This window comes from Impatiens glandulifera, chromosome 5 (genome assembly GCF_907164915.1).
Source record: "Impatiens glandulifera chromosome 5, dImpGla2.1, whole genome shotgun sequence".
Classification (NCBI taxonomy): domain Eukaryota; kingdom Viridiplantae; phylum Streptophyta; class Magnoliopsida; order Ericales; family Balsaminaceae; genus Impatiens; species Impatiens glandulifera.
This window is the reverse complement of record NC_061866.1, coordinates 2,758,766-2,776,112: the sequence shown is the minus strand read 5'-3', so window position 1 is coordinate 2,776,112 and position 17,347 is coordinate 2,758,766. Positions and strand designations below refer to the sequence as shown.

The following is a 17,347-nucleotide window of genomic DNA, read 5'->3' as shown; positions in this document are numbered from 1 at the left end:
AAAACTATACAGAAGAAGGTGAGATGTTAAAAGAGTTATTTAAAGACTAGTTTGATAAAACTTAACTAAAATAAATTGCTATAATAACGCCATTGAATAAGCTATTACAATAAATAAAATTAAACATGTTAAAACAAAAAAGAAGGATAAACTAAAACAATTAAGGATATCGAATACACCCAACATTAACAATTCACGAGCGGGCGTTTATAGGAGGATAATATGAATCAAACTAGCCCTAAATATAAATGTAATAGTTGCATTCTCTTACTGAAAATCAATGAGAAAAGGGAGTTGACAGACCATAGGGGAATATGATGACAAAATAGAAGAAATACAGCAACTAAGTTCAATAATATTAATTAATATATGAGAACAAGAAGGAAGTGACCAATTTGGAAATGAAAGGGAAGGATGATGATTTTGGTTGGTGTTTGCTTCTTTCTTCATCATTTTCAACTGGCTCACAGGATCTTCTGTGGATTTGGGTCATCACTACCAAATCCACAATAACCTATACAATCTGAATCTCCATTATACTTCTACTGAACCAAATATTAAAAAAATAAATAAACTCAAGAAGAAGCTGGACAATTCTCATTCTCATATACAAAAAACCATTTGGGTGTCCTGTTTCATTGCAAAAATGCAGAATATCTGTCTTAATAAATACAATCTTAGCTCCAAATACAATATCTTTGCCAACAACTGCAACTATCAGTTCTATTATTATACATCCCTGGATAAGTTAATGGAAATAGGAGCAATATGAATCCCATCATCCCCATCAAAAATGAAACTGTCACTAGCCCTGAGATAAAAACCAATTGTATACTTATTTGAATTACTAAAATAACAATACAAGAAAAAGGAACGGGAACCACGACTACATACCACCGCTTTCCCGTGAATACAGAGTGGGTAATCCCATAATATTGCAAAAGACATGAGCAATAAGGGGAGCAATGAAATGGCCTGCAATTTTTAGTCATTTTAGAACAAAAGTGACTTGGGGTGTGTTGCATAAAACTGAAAAGTAAGTGATTAATATTGAATTGTAAGTGTTGAATGAATAATGTCGACAATAAATGTTGAGAATATCTAAATTTAAGTTATTGGTAATGGAAGTTTGATTTGAGCAAATGTAGAACTAACGTTGGGAAAGAACTTAAAAGACTATCTTACCTTCATAATGATATTTGATTGATTTTTATGAATTTAAGTTGTCTTTTGAAAGTTCTTACTAGATGACTATGTTAAGTTAGCTATCATTTTTTTTAAACCAGAGTTTATTCTGGAGGAAGCTATAGCACGAACAAGTCATCACACTTCAACTTAAAACATTTTTTTTGTGGAAATCAAATTTGAGACCTTTCGTCTTTTAGGTAAGGTGAGGTAAGTTAGCTATTTTTGTAGTATAATATGAGTTGAATTTAAATAATTAAGTGATAAGATGTGTTATCAGTCTTATCCTTTGGCTAAACTAAACTCTAGTCATGTATGCTTCTCCATCTCTTTATGGAAATAGACAACACTAGAGCAACTAAAAACAATACACTAAATAAATTGGAAACATCTTATCAGAACAATACATTTCAAAAGATAGGGAAATTTTATTTAGAGATTAATAGTAGATTTCCATATAGAATCTTTTATCTATCTAATGTCAATTTGCATATGCAACACTTAAAAACTTAACATGTTCTGTAGAATGCAGGTCTATGAACTTAGTCATCAAGTGGCCTAAAGAATTTTAGTATCATTGGCGATAAGAGTTTCTCAAGCTTATTGGGCTTATAGTCATCAATTTCTACACTGATTCATGCTCATTTATTTCTGCTTTGTGCATAAGAAAATTTCCAGGTTTAGGTTGTCCATTAAACAAAGCTTGGACATTCCACAATCCACAGTCTATGGAAGATGCTTTTTGATTCAAATCTTATCTTATATGAATGGGGAAGTTGTTGATATTAGCTGGGAAGCCTATTAAGCTATCAGGAAGATTCACTTTTCTCACCTCCCTAATATTAATGTAATTTTTCTTCCCAACAAGTTTCTTGAACCTATTAGGGCTTATAGATCATATGATTTCTCTGGGTTCTGAGTATCAAGAATACTTGTCAAAAAACTCGTTTTAAAAAAAGAAATATAATGTACTGTTATTTTAGCAACAAAATAAAGCTCTACAAATATATAGCTTGTTTGATGTAGAATTATTTGGATATAATCTGTTCTTTTTTTAAAAAGAAAAAACTATTTGATATAAAAGTAGTTTGATTGGTTATTTGGGGGTTATTTATTGATTTTATTTTAAAAAATGTTTTGATGAAAAGTAAGTTATTTGTTATTTTAAAAGGTGCATGCAATATAATATAAATGAAAAAGTTATTTGGTTTTTTAGTTGGTTGAATCACTATTATGTCTTTTTGTATTTAAAATGTAAATTTTATAAGAATAAAGTGTATTTTAGTATTTTGATTGATAAATTGAGTGATTGAAAATAAATATGATGAAATATATGGGTTTTGGATAACCCCCCAAATAACCTGCATCAAACGACCACTTAATCTTAAAATAACTCCACTGAGTGTAAATTCCATATGAGGCGAACTCTCTGTTTAAACTATACCAATACCAATACCATTAACTACATTATCCAACATCATCCAACAAGAAAATAATAGCACGTTCCAATTTTAAGTTGCCATTCTATTCAGTCCAGTTGCATGCAAAATTAACTGAAGTAGTATAACGATGTATAATGACTTGCAATGAAGGCTCAGCTCATTTAGCTCAAGGGTAGAACGCAAACCTGATGACACAAGGTCATGGGTTCAAGCCTTCACGGTAATTTAAAAAAAAAAGTATAATGCTCCATATGAAACAAGAAGAACAAAACTCAATCACAATGACTTGATATTACTTAGAATTGAATAATATGTCCAGCTTAGGCATATGATCAAAAGGCCAAAAGTTAGCCAATACTTTGAGTTTTGGGGCAAGGAAACATTGAATAAAAGTGTTCATCCATTAAAACTCCTAAGAAAATGAATATGGTAGGGAAACATGTCTTCCGATTCTTGTAAAGTCTCAACATGTGTATGATTTATCTTAGAAGATCTATCATATAAACTTTTCCATCAAGCAATTACATTCTGGAAATACCCAAAATAAGGATATGCTTCTAAGATATTTTTCCACAAGACGATTAGTTCTTAAACATTAGGCACTCGGGATATAAAAAAAACAGTAGTATCTGTTAGCATTTATTTACCTGTTCGAATGAAGAGAAATGATGCATATGAACCGAACACCACAGTGTAGCAAAGTTGGAGACCTGAAAAAGGAAGATAACCAAGCTAGAACTAGGAATGAACAAAACTCTCTTAATTATGTTGCATGCATTTTTGTCTACAAAACCCTTCATTGAAATCAATTAATGCAAAGATGCAAACTAATGAGCCTATTTGGAAACTTGTATTTTGTCATTTTGTCACAATGCATAATTATTTTTTGGATCATGATCCAAATTATAATGTAATTTTTTGTTCAAAATTTATTTTTGGATCATTATCAGATTATTTTTTAATCATACAACATATTATTTTCTAGATAATTGTGATTTTTGTCATACATGACAAATATAGATCTTTCCGATGATAGTCTACATAAAAAAATGGAATACCAAAATAACCCATGCAGCTCATACTGTTACATACCAACAATTGTAAAAGCTCTAGCCAAGCTTTGGTGCTGCATGTAGAACTCCAGGAAGTGATTTAGATGAGCTGCAAGGTAATGGCCGCATTTTAGCATAGAATGATATATGTGAACCATTTGATACTTGAATTAACAAAACTATTACAAAAAAAACATCTATGTGCTGTTTTTTCATTGGAAGGGTGAAGTGGGGATTACCCAAATGTTGTTCCAAAAGAAATAGACTGAACCGGGGTGAAATGGCTATACCTAGATAATTACAACTGCTTCTATTTTTATTTCATACATATATCAACACTATTTACAATATATTATTAATAAACAAATTGGAATCACATACTTTCTTAAAAAATGAGTGTCTACACATACATTATCATATTATTACAATATGTTGTTTGAGCAACATTCTTCCATGTTAAACACTAACTTCGAGCTATAAATATTCTGCCAGTTGGAACATATATATAATATTGACATATGGTTTCCATGAACAAATAATTGGAAATCACATACAATATCATAGGTAATAACTAACCAACGTCTAATCAATAGACTGAAAAATTAAGAGATTTTTATTTTTAACATGACGGAAAAAAGCAACCTAACATAATTTTCTTTTTTCGCTTTATAAAATTCGACTAGATACAAAGTCCTTATTGTGCTGAATCTGAAAATAAGATTCTAGAGAACAAATTTACAAGATAAAAAAATCTGAAACTATCGTAATAGTTTTACTTAAATTTGACCACATGAGAACAAAATAATCAAAACATTAAGGCATGAAATACATAAAGTTGTCAATATAAGATGATACACACTAGTGGTCAAATGGAAAACTCACCCAAACTGAAGAAAATTGGGCAGAAAAATATGACATTGTATGTTCCAAAACCCGCACATAGAAGTAAAGGCACCATGCAGGCTCTGTATACAAGTTCTTCTGTAAGTGGTGCCTGTTTGAAAGTGATGGTTGAATTCATGTCAACTAAAGTGCATATTTCCTTAACAAGGGCAAATGAAAAAAGTATGAAAAGGTAATCAGAAGTTCAGAACAAAGAACTTTCCTTGTCCTCAGAAGTATAATACCAAACTTCAACAACTAAGTTTTCTCCAGTAGAGAAGGTAGGAACAAATTCTGCTCTACTTAAAAATCTCCGCATTATATATGTAGCTCCATTGGACGTGTACAGGAAAATAAACTGATCTTACTCTTGCCATACACAATAAAGACAAGTGTACCAGATCCAGAGGTAAAATTATATAGTCAAAGCTAAGATCCTACTCTTGCTATACACAATAAACTGAAGTAGGTGATGCTAAATGGAATTCCAAATAGTTGAGACATAACAGAGGCTAGCCAAGAGACAAATTTCACTCTTTGTTAGGAGTCAAAGAAGAGAAGTTTGAGGATTACCTAAGGCTAATGGCCTATTTACTATTTAGAGCCATAACTAATAACCCTGACCCCCTATTAACATGTTACATATTATGTATTCTTTTTCTATTCTCAATTCATTTTGAATAGCTAAAATTCCAATAATTTATTAAATTCCTATATATTTAAAATTTCTGTTATGTGAGCCCGCTTAGCTCAGAGGTTATAACAACTTACAAGTTAAATGTTAAGATTAGAGAACCTAAAAGTTATTAAAGTCCACGTTACAAGGCAGAGTAGAGTGGACTCATTTTGATACCAATTGTAACAAACCTTACAAGAAGCACACCTTAAAAGCTAGTTGTTAAGGTTGCACAGCCCAAAGTTATGAAACCCCACATTAGAACCCAATATTTTCAATGTGGGATCGAAGTCTCATTTCTTAACCAGCTGGGTCATGGCAATAGTTAATAACAAACATAAAATACAAAATGCAGAAAACACTTGGGGCAGTCTTACTTTTCTAGTCAATTTGTATACTCTTGGCTATTGGAGAGTGAGTATAGGCTGGACATCTTAAAGTCATCTGCTAATTTGATTCATGAAAGTCGACATCTCTATGTTTGGAAGGGATGGTTCTGAAGGGTGGGTAAGATCAGTAGAATGTTTTCTTTCTACTGGATGGCACTCCTCTACACACCAAGGTACATATTGCATCGGTCCATTTTTATGTTAAGCTTGAGCATGGTTCAAATTAGACTTGCAGACTAAAAACTGATTACACCATTACATGGGAGGAATTGAAGACTGTAATTCTCAACAATTTTGGTCCAAAACCTTCTGAAGATCCTCTTACTAACCTGATACAACTTAGACATAATAGGAACTATGGAGGAGCCCAATAGTATTCTTGTGAACATTATGCAAAAGATCCATACATTCCCTAAACATTTAATGACAATGGTTATTTAGGGGGAATTTGAACCAATAGCAACGGTCTAGTAGAAAACAGATATTATAGAAGCTATGTGTATGGCCAGGGTAACAAGAAGTTACTTATCAGTAGTTGAAAATTCCAAGAATCTTAGTGAACAAATTAAAGGCCCTCCACTGTTAGAAACACATTATGGCCTTACAACCCCTTCCCTAATTCCACTAAATCCTTACTGGCCTTGGAAGCAAATGGACAAAAAAGTATTAGGGAAAAATAATTTGAAGTCTATGTTTTATATGTGATGACTTTTTCATGGAAATGAGTGTAAAGCCCATTGTACAGATTAGAATGTCATGGAACATGTTGAATCTCCTTATCCAAATGATATTCATCTTCCATATTGGTCCGATTCATTCCTATTTTGAGTATTCCCTAATGAAATTAGTTTTCGTGACCGGAAAACATTGGAGCCAGACAATTCAACTCATACCCTGGATGGACACAATACATTCAATACAATGAAAGTTTTTGGATGAAAAGGTAACATCCCAATACATGCCGACTGCACACAAAACTTATTAACTCTAGCATCATGAGCCAACTACCATACACTGTCCAAACAACCAAACCTCTAATCGTGTGAGTTGCTAATGGATCAAACCGAGTCAGTTCAAATATATGTCCAAATCTATTCGGGAGATACAAGGGATGCAATTTGAAACAAATAAGAGAATTTTGAAGATACCCAATAGCTCTTGCTTATCCATTGAGTGAGTTTTTTCAAGTTTGAAGAATGCATTAGCACTGGTGAGTTAATAGCTCAGTTCCACAAATTATTTGAAGAACCATCAACTCCCTCACCTTTCAGAGGCAACATCAGATCATATAAAAGAATGAACATCCCCTTTCAGATTAAGGTCTTACAGATACCCTGTAGTTTAGAAGACTGAAATTGAGAAAATAATTGTAGAGATTTTAAAATCTGGAGTAATTCGACCTAGCTTAAGTCCATTCTCAGCTCCAATATTTTTAGTTCACTAAAAGGATTGCATATGGAGGTTTATGTGGATTCTAGGAAGCTAAACGAAAATACAGTTGTCAAATCCCAATATCAAGTATAGACAAGATAACTAGAGGAACTACATGCGAGTAAAATATTTTCAAAGCTGGATTTAAGAGCTGGAGCTGGATATCACCATATCATGATGAATCCACCTGATATTCAAAACACAGCATTCAGGACATATGAAATGCTCTAGAGTTTGTAGTTATGCCCTTTGGATTGACAAATGCTTCATCAACTTTTCAAGCTATTATGAACTCGATTTTCAAGCCCTATATGCGCAAATTTGTTTTCTTTTGATGATATTATGATCTATAGTTCAACACTCACAAGATCAATGGGATCACCTTAAGATTGTCTTCCAACTATTAAGTGATCACAAGTTGTTACTTAAGAAAAGAAAGTGTCTCATTGCGTGTGATATCGAGGAGTACTTGGGCCATGTTACATCAAGTCAAGGGGTGGTTGTTGTAGAGAATTGGCCTATTCCTAACCATGTGAAGCTAGTAAGAGGATATCTAGGCTTGACAGGATATTACATGAGATTCATCAACTCTTATCGGTCTATTCAAGCCTCACACCAATTTACTCAAGTGAGGAGCATTCTAATGGTTCCAAGAAGCCACACAAACATGTAGAGCCCTCAAGGTAGCATTGACTCATGCCCATATCCTCAATATTACCTGATTTTTCAAGTCTGAGTAATCCGAAACAAATGCAATCAAGGTCGGCATTGGCGGACCTACTAGGGGGGCCGGACCTCCCCCAATTTTAAAAAAAAAATTAATATAATAATTGGACCTCACATTTTCCTCACTGCCTTCCGTATGGCCCATCTCTGATCTCTCCTTCTCTCTATTCCTTAATCTCTTTTCCTCTTTGCCCTAATTCCTATACATCTGATCTCTCATTCTCACTAATCTCTATTCATTCGTTCCTCCAGGCTCCAGCAGACAGCAATCTTTTTTTCTTCTCAGCAGGCAAAAAGTCCAAAATCATTTCATTTTATTTCCACCATCATTTCAGTTTCAAGCCTCCCTACAGTTTACGCTTATTACAGGTTTTTCCATTGTCGACTTGTTATTTGTGTATTTTTATTTTAACTTATTGTTTACGATTGCAATTTGATTATTGAATGATTGATTATATGGTCTGAAATTAGGTTTTATTTTTGAGTCTGTTGAAATTTGGCTTGAACTATATTTTCTTATAATTTTAATTATTATATAGATTTTGGATTGTATTTTGTAAATAATTTTAGATAGTTTTTCCAAACCAATAGGCAATAGATAGTTTTTGGTAAGGCTCATGTGCAACAAATAAATGTATTTGTTAGATTTTATTTAAAGGGTTGTGACACATATTTATTTTTAGTTATTTATTTTATATAGGATGTGGAATAATGGAGAGTTTCTATAAACGAATTTGTACTTTTACATCAAATGACCCTGAGCCTTCTTAATTAATTAATGAGCCTAATAATAAGTCTAATGTTACTGATCAAATAGAAAATCAATCACGTGCTGAATTAAATTTGGATGATATTATTAGTGATCCGGGATTAAGAAGGTTTATACTCAATTATCATATGCTCAATAACCATTGCTCAGCAATGGTAGGCGGATGATAAGGGGAAAATGGTCAATTACTGAGAGGATAAGGGGAACTCGTGGGTCATTACTGAGCAATGGTTACTGAGCATATGATAATTGAGCATAAGCCTTCTTAATCCCGGATCACTAATAATATCATCCAAATTTAATTCAGCCCGTGATTGATTTTCTATTTGATCAGTAACATTAGACTCATTAGTAGGCTCATTAATTGATTGAAAAGGTTCAGACTGGTCATGTGATGTAGAAGTACAAATTCGTTTATAGACCTCTCCATTATTCCATATCCTACATAAAATAAATAATTAAAAATAAATATGTGTCACAATTCTCTAAATAAAATCTAACAAATACATTTATTTGTTGCACATTGTTGCACATGAGCCTTACCAAAAATTATCTATTGTCTGTCGCCTATCGGTTTGGAAAAACTATCTAAAATTATTTACAAATTGCAATTCAAAATCTATATAATAATCAAAATTATAAGAAATATAGTTCAAGCCAGATTTCAACAAACTCAAAAACAAAACCTAATTTCAGACCATATAATCAATCATTCAATAATCAAATTGCAATGGTAAGCAATAAGTTGAAATAAAAATTCACAAATAACAAGTTGACAATGAAAAAACCTGTAATAAACGTAAACTGTGGGGAAGCTTGAAGGCTTGAAGCTGAATTGATGGTGGAAATAAAATGAAATGATGTTGTACTTCTTGTTTGCTGCCGCCTGGAGAAGAAAGGGAGATTGTTGTCCGCTAGAGCCTGGAGGAACGAAGGAATAGAGATTAGAGAGAATGAGAGATCAGATAGGAATTAGGGCAGAGAGAAAAAGAGATGAGGGAATAGAGAGAAAGAAAGATCAGAGATGGACCATATGACAGAGAGGAAAAGATGGAGCCCAATTATTATAATAAAAAAAGAAAAAAAATTTAAGGTTGGGGGAGGCCCAGGCCCCCTAGTAGGTCTGCCACTGGTTACTATGTATTTGGCTCCCCGAAAAAATATTTATGGGTCCGCCACTGGGCATTGGAGTTGTTCTTATGCAAGCAAAAATATCAATAGCCTCCATCAGTAGTGTTGCGTCCAACTAGGGTTTCAAGGATCAATTTATTCACTTAGGGCACACCTCTAGTTGGTGACGGATTAGTTATTAACCTTAGCAACTACTAGATCTTCATTTTATCATAAACATCATATTTCAAGTCATAAATAGTAATAGAAATTTTCAAGAAACTAAAGCTTCAGTAAATAGAATTAGTCAAAGATTAAGAAGAGCCCAGTCAGTTTTCCATTTCTTTGAGGTGGATAAAGAATAAGCATGTGAAAAAATGAATAACCAAAAAAGTATCATGAAATGGTTTGAAGGCAAGAATAATGACCACGATATAATTTCGCCAAGCCGAAATATTGGAGATATGTTGCAGCATTTTGTCAGAAAAATTGCTCAGGATATGATCTTGCCCATCACTTGATATGCCATTTGAACTCCACAGTGACAGTACATTAAGCACAAGAGAACCACTGTACATCAGTGAAGTCAAAGAAAGAGGATAGACCACAGCTTGCCACTGTACCACACATAAAATTGAACTGTTTCAGTAAGAAAATTTATTAATCAGAGATCATCTCCAATCTGCAAATCACAGAAAAGTGCAAGATCATCTAAACAAGCTTGGTTCTTTTGGGGACTCAAAAGCTTAGTGTTTTGGGAGGTGGGGAGGCGACAAAGGACTCAAATCATATTGTTCAATCCCAAATCTCACCATGTGGTCCAGTCTGATACCGTAAACAGAAGATAAATATGACATCTTCCAGCTCCTTATCTGTTAACATGTAGAATAAGATCCGGGTCATGAACTTTTAGAAGCATTTAGGCACAAATTCAAGATTTAGAGATATTCACACATATATTGAGTGATAAAGCAGGGGGCAAGATGAACTCACAGGGAGGATTGAAGCGCATAGGATGATCGAAAGGAGAGAAGAGAAGAAGGCGCATACGAAGCGGCGGATCATGAAGCTCTTGAAAGATGAAGGCGGCGGTAGGCGGAGAATCAAAGTTGGAGAGTATAGAATTGCGACGTAGAAGACTGCCATGGCGAGACATGCCATGACCGATTGTAGCTTGGATAGACCATCTTCAGCTAGCTCCATGACCGGTCCGAAATCAGCCATTACCATATACTACAGTTGAAACTCTATTGTGCTTGGATCCACATCGGAGATTGAGTGTCCCGGTTTTCCTAGTGCAGAGCCTACCGGTTAGACTTGGATGAGGACTTATATTTATTTTAGGAAATAAGCCAATTTTGTTTCGGTTGAAAACAGTAAAAATAGCCTGCCGTCAAAAACAAAAATCATCGTGAGAGTGCAATCATAGTGATCTTCCTCGAGTCTGAACCATGGCACAATTGAAAGATTTGGAGATTTCTAATTAAAATCAATAGCTTTAGATGAAAAAAAAACATATTTTGTAATAGTAAAATAATCTAGGATAAAAAGGAAAAAACCCTGGCTAGACAGACAGTTTGTAGTGAAGCTAGCATTAGAAAGAAAAACCTTCTGATATAATAGAAAATACCATTCTAGGAATAACACTGCATATGAAAATAATTTCAGAATAATGTGCCTCTCAGGAAGATTCAAGCACATATTCTCCCACAAGGTCACCTTGAATTACCTTTTTCTCGTAAACTCGTTTTATTTTTCATTGATCTATAATGTTGTTTGGCGACTACATAATCAAATATTATTGTTATATCTAGATTGTTCAAACAAGATGCTTGAATATATAAATAGTATCTACTTCGTAACCCGCCAAAAACAATTGCGTCATTCTCTTGAAATGAAAGAAACAATCCAGAAAACTGCAACCATCTTAATAGTTGTGTAAACACTTCTTAATAATTGTAAAACCACAGGAAGATTTCTGGCTATTTGTCAAATCATTAATAGTCTTGCCTAGGCCAAATCAGCCAACTAATATCTTACTTTGTTAGATTCAAATGTTTCACACTGCACTTGAGCATAACACCTATCTACACATTTATCAAATCACATACAAAGTTTATTATTATAGCTTAATGTTGTACATTAGTCATTTCATCAAACAAGATGCTTGAATACAGTTACTATCTATAAAATACGGCCAAAAAATATAGCACCTATATATATATATATATATATATATATATATATATATATGTTTTTCATCTATTACCTATGAGATATATCCTTTAAAATATTCCTTATGACTAAATTTTTAGGTGAAAACAAATCTTCAGCAATGCTAAAGGGTGGCCAAAAATGTGGAAAAAATGAGAAAATAGAAGTTTCAAGTGGAAAAGTAGAGAAAATAGAATTTTCATCTGGAGAAAATAAGGGGAAATAAATATCAACTTCAAAGAAAAAGTATAAATATAGTGAGGTTAGATTTTTTATGTTTTTTAATGACATAAATAAATAAATAAATAAATAAATAAATAAGATCTAATATTACTGTTCACGTTTTTATTTTCAGGAACTAATAATCGAGCTCAGTACACCTCAATTTCAAAAATATTGGGATGAAAAAGTCTGTTATAATTCCGAGGGACTGAATGGAGCAATTTTCGAGATTGAATTCAATATTGATTTACCAGCTATCTTGAAGAGTTATTCAATTTCGAAGATACAACAATGGGAGGTAATATAATAACCAAAATATTTAATTATTATACATTTGTTTTAAAAAAAACTAATTACGATAATTTAAATAATAGACAGAAAAAAAAAATCCTATCCATGATGAGGCATAAAAATGTAATCAGACTTCTGGCCTATTACAAAAACGATGAATTTGGAAAAATCTTGATCCTAGAAAAAATGTACTAGAATTTGGAAAAATCTCTAACAAGTATGTGAAACAAATAATATATATTATAAAATTTAATTATAATATTTAATTTTCAATTAATATTTTTTTTAAGATCATTTCTACTGAATTGGAAAATATCGGAAAGAATAATCAAAGAATTGGCAGAAGGAGTATACGAAATTAATAAAAATGGCTACATAATGGGGGATTTAAAATCCCAAATATAGTAGTTGATGAGGTAATTGGAAAATATATAAAACTATAATCGATATAAATCTAAAAAATTTATAAAAATATTTGCAGGATTATAATTTGAGATGGGAAGTAAATTCAAAAGTCATTATTTCTACAAAAACGTATTCTCTCCTTCAGAGAAGGTAAGTCTAACAATAAAAACAAATATATATATATATATATATATATATATTTTTTTTTTTAATGTTAAAATTATTGATTACTAATAAAAAATATAAAAATATATATTCAGGTAAATATCACATGAATTCGAATTGAATGTTTACAGTTTTGGGATTGTGGTACTTCAAATTTTGATACAAATCAAGGAAAAAGATTTTGAACCAAGCAATCATATTGTAGACAAAGCAATGAAGGAAATTTGTCGTAAAGATCGACATATTTTAGAATAATCAAATAAATAAAGAATCATGAAACATTGTGGAATAGATAATAAATAAGAGAGATTTTTTAAACCTAATTATTAAACCTATGGATCTGAGGTACTCATTAGTTAATGAATTTGGTTGACTATCGATTAGGTTCAAAACCATGCATCTAAAATTATCAATAGAAAAACTCAATCAACAATAAATTAAAGTGCCATCTTTCTTTGATTACCTCTGTGTTTATTCATCGAGTTTTTAACTTGAAATTGTCCAAACTTCAACTGATGAACAAATCTGTTACAGAAGAATCATGAAACATTAGAAAAAATATAATAGTTTGACAATCAGTTTGGTCGGGTTTTAAAAATATGCTTCAAAAAACAATAAGGGAAACAACAACAAAAGACAAAAAATCACAGGAATGCAACAAAAAGAAAGAAAAATCCTGAAAGGGGCACTCACATGTGATCATTCAAGCCTGGAGCTTGAAGAATGGTTCCAAATTCATAATAATCAATATACATATATATGTTATATCAGAAAGAAATATGGCCTCTCTCTTACTTTTTCTTGTTGTCCAAGCCTTATTACATTGAAATTTAGTACTTCCTCTATTTGAATTGCTAGTTGAATCTGGAGCGATTTCTGCAATTTCTACTCCAGCTAACAAGCAAATTGCCATGTCCAAATATTTATACTCAATTTTTACAAATTTATTAACATATCTATCAATTTTTACAGCAGCATTGATAAACCAGTTCACCTAAATTGTTTCTAAGAACATCCATATATACAGCCAACTAAGAGAAAATGAATTTACAGCCAAGTAAGATAAATTCGACTAAATATTTAGTCAACAAACAAACTAATCTCCTTCAAATATATGAAAGTAATTCGGAAGTCCTTCAACTCTCCACAAGAAAATTATCTGTCTTTATACATAAAACAAAGTAAGCACGGTGGATTCTATGGAAACCCCGTCTATGTATGCCCGCCAGGCTCATTCATCCATTAAAAACATTCCTCCTGGTTTAAATTATCTCAGTATAGCTAGCTCATATAAGGAAGATGAATTGAGATATTACCTGAAATCGTAAACTGAAAACGAATAGTCTCTCCATTCATACTCATTGGGTTGAATCGAGGATTCTTAAGAAGAACAAGAGAAAGAAAAGAACGAAAGTAACCCTAGCCATTTCTTTGATTTTTTATATTTATTATAAATTTAACTTCTTAGCTACTCTATTTAAATATAAAATTAATTTAATATAATTTAAAGTTTTTTTATTATAATAACTTTTAATTCAATTAATTTTGATAGATATATATAATTAATATTTTTTTTATTAATTATAATAATTTATTTTAAAATATATAATTATTAAAAAATCAATACACCTTTAATAAAGTATATATATATATGAGGAGGGATAGAGAGGGAGAATTTGGTGAGGAGATTTAGTGAGAGAATGACTTCACATCACGTTGGAAAATGTAAAAGTGAAAGGAAAGAGAGAAAAGAGAGAAATTATTTGATTTTTTCAGCGAATAAAATTATGCCAAGTCATTCACTTACCAAATTTCCTCTCCTAATCATTTCTCTATATATATGACCAAGTGAATAATAAACAAAAAAAAAAAAAAAAATTATAACAATAATAAAAAAAATAAAAAGATTGAGCATACTTATTACTGCTAAAATTGAGCATATATATATAATTTTTTTTAATGCTATGTTTAAACTGAAATATAATATGTGAAAATTCATCCTTATCCATGACTAGTGGTGTTTATCGGTTCGGTTTATTCGAATTTTTATTTTTGTTAGCCAATTCGAAAACCGAATCAAATTCGAATAAATTTTAATTAAACCGAACCGAATTCAAATTTGATATTCGGGTCGAATTTCGAATTCGTTTTTTTTTATTCTTTGAAACTAGCATAACTCAAAATAAATTGCACCCGAATCTGTACCATGACAGGATATCATTCTACCACTAGACCATTGGTGCTTTTGTTACTTTCTTTTTTATTATTAAATCTTGAGTTAAAAATATTTTAATTTGATTATTTTGAACTTTTTCTTAAATTGAGTTTGGAAAAATAAATAATAAAAAAATGAATTCGGTTTTCGATTTGGTTTTCGAGTTGAAACTCAAACTCGAAAACCAATTCGAAAACCGTATTTGAATTCGAATTGGTTTGAAATTCGATTCGAAAACCGAAAATGAAATTCGAATTCGGTGAATTCGAATTCGGTCGGATATTCGGTTCAGGCCAAATATTGAACACCCCTGTCCATGACCCAAAATGGGTCATGATGCTAGTTATAGTTGATCTTGTCAATTTATCATGACCAAATGGTTGGTCATTCCATGACCAAAACCACAATCATGTCATTGGGTCTTGATTTTTGTTAAATTATGGCAAAAATCACAACCAAACTCATCCAATCAAATGCTGTTATTTGTCCGCATCTGATTGGTTGCCTAGAATTTTTTTATCTCTTATCTTTAAAACCCGATTTTAATATTATTTATAATTTAAAAAATATATATCAAAATTCATAATTTTTCGAGATCTATAAATAGAGACCACCCTTGCTATATTTCAGAGCACAAAAAAACCCACAATTTTCTCCATTTTTACTAATTATCCTCCTTTGTTTACAATTATCCATAATTAATACTAAATTATTATAAATAACTACAACAATAATCCAAACACTTCCGTTGATTTTGATCCCGAATATGAAAGTTTTCGACAGTTCAAGCGTAATAATCCAACCGGGTGGCAAAATATGATGTCGCCAGAAGATAATTACGGTATATCTCAGAATTCGTCCCAAAACTTCTATCAAAACTCCCAACAAAATTTCGATACCTACCCACAAAATTACCAGAATTCCGAAGATAGCTATTTTCAGTCATACACCATAGTCCTGGAGACACAAAATTCGTACGACCAATATGACGTAAAAGACGATGCATCTAACGTTGGTGTTGGCCGGGGAAAGAAAGCTGCAGTGAAAAAGAAAAACACGGGCAAAGAAGCTACCAGCAAGGAAAAAATTGCATGGGAGAAAACGAAAGATGAAGTGTTCATCGCTTCGTTCATGAAACACAGCACCGATGCTATTGCATCGACTAACCAAAAAGCTACCCAACTGTGGAGTAAGGTGCAGAAGTCGTTTGAGGAGGCTCAGAGACAACGACCGTACGAAATCCACGTACGAAATGGGAACATGCTTCAAAGTCGATGGAGAAGAATTGCTACAGTAGTGACCAAGTGGGTTCCTACATATGATGCTACGACTAAGAGAATGAGTAGTGGTCAGAATGAGGGTCATGTCCTAAAAAACGCTATAAAGATATATGAACACCAGCATGGTTCTTGGGATTTTGATCATGCATGGCGTCTTTTGCAGAATTTCAACAAATGGGAAGAACTAGTCAATCTTAGAGAAAAAAACACCGAAAGTGAACAGCCTTCTAGGGGTAGCGGAAAGCGGAAAATTATTGATGGTGGTTGTGCGACGCCGGAGACACCCGCTACAGATGATGACGTCTTTGGTGGTGCTAGCATCCGTCCAATTGGTATTAAGAAATCCAAAGAACTAGCTAGAGGGAAGTTTAAGGAAGATCCAAACATTACAAACTTTGCCACCATACTTCAACTACATGACGAAGTTGCAGCTAACAGGAGGAGATGAGACAATAGAGACTAGAGTTTGAGATGGAAAAGGAAAGTAAGAGGCAAGAAGAGAGAGCACAATACTTCCAACTAGAACAAGAGAAGCTTGAGTAGGACAAGAAGAAGATGAAATTGACTGCTCTTTATCAGCTTATTGTCAAATCCAATTTGACCCCCCGGAAGAAAAAGTCAAGGATAAACTCATGTGTGAAGATGGTGATTATCTTTAATTGGTTTGTTTTCGCGCTAAGTGTTGGATTATGGTTTTCGATTTCCGCAATGTTATGTAATTTCCGCAGTGTGTAATGTGTTGTAATCTTCTCTTTAATGTTCTAATTTTCTGCTTGTAATGTGTTATGTATAATGTGTTGTAATTTTCACTTTGTGTTGTATTTCCGTGTTTATTTCAGTAATGTTGATTTATTTCAAAAATATTTTCACAATTATGACGAATCTGAAAAATA

The 17,347-nt window shown here is 32.3% G+C and overlaps 2 protein-coding genes across 4 annotated transcripts; one reads left to right on the top strand and one right to left on the bottom strand.

The window, feature by feature from the left end:
* Positions 1–295: 295 nt before the first annotated feature.
* On the bottom strand, positions 296–14,396 carry LOC124940572 (CAAX prenyl protease 2-like). Of its 3 annotated transcripts, XM_047481097.1 has the most exons (11): positions 14,276–14,396; positions 13,423–13,484; positions 10,656–11,106; positions 10,475–10,534; positions 10,091–10,279; positions 4,562–4,673; positions 3,720–3,788; positions 3,275–3,337; positions 895–975; positions 658–811; positions 296–523 (listed from the first exon to the last, which is right to left on the bottom strand). In XM_047481097.1, exons 3-10 carry the CDS (start codon positions 10,890–10,892, stop codon positions 678–680), a joined length of 945 nt encoding a protein of 314 aa, XP_047337053.1. In that variant the 5' UTR covers positions 10,893–11,106; positions 13,423–13,484; positions 14,276–14,396; the 3' UTR covers positions 296–523; positions 658–677. The 3 variants fall into 3 exon arrangements, with proteins under 3 accessions (XP_047337053.1, XP_047337055.1, XP_047337052.1); XM_047481099.1 differs by lacking the exon at positions 296–523 and having other exon boundaries at positions 585–811; positions 10,656–11,141; XM_047481096.1 differs by lacking the exon at positions 296–523 and having other exon boundaries at positions 585–811.
* A 1,597-nt stretch (positions 14,397–15,993) lies between these two features.
* On the top strand, positions 15,994–16,902 carry LOC124937842 (glutathione S-transferase T3-like). Its single transcript, XM_047478171.1, has one exon. It carries the CDS (start codon positions 15,994–15,996, stop codon positions 16,900–16,902), a length of 909 nt encoding a protein of 302 aa, XP_047334127.1.
* Positions 16,903–17,347: the final 445 nt, after the last annotated feature.

What these genes read in the sequence shown, in the direction of transcription:
- LOC124937842 (XM_047478171.1), top strand. Translation starts at nt 15,994, where the DNA reads ATGTCGCCAGAAGATAATTACGGTATATCTCAGAATTCGTCCCAAAAC.
- LOC124940572 (XM_047481097.1), bottom strand. Translation starts at nt 10,892, where the DNA reads ATGGTAATGGCTGATTTCGGACCGGTCATGGAGCTAGCTGAAGATGGT. An exon ending in TATGCGCTTCAATCCTCCCT is followed by an intron (nt 10,535 to 10,655) that starts GTGAGTTCATCT and finishes ACATGTTAACAG; the next exon opens with ATAAGGAGCTGGAAGATGTC. An exon ending in GTATCAGACTGGACCACATG is followed by an intron (nt 10,280 to 10,474) that starts GTGAGATTTGGG and finishes TGTGTGGTACAG; the next exon opens with TGGCAAGCTGTGGTCTATCC.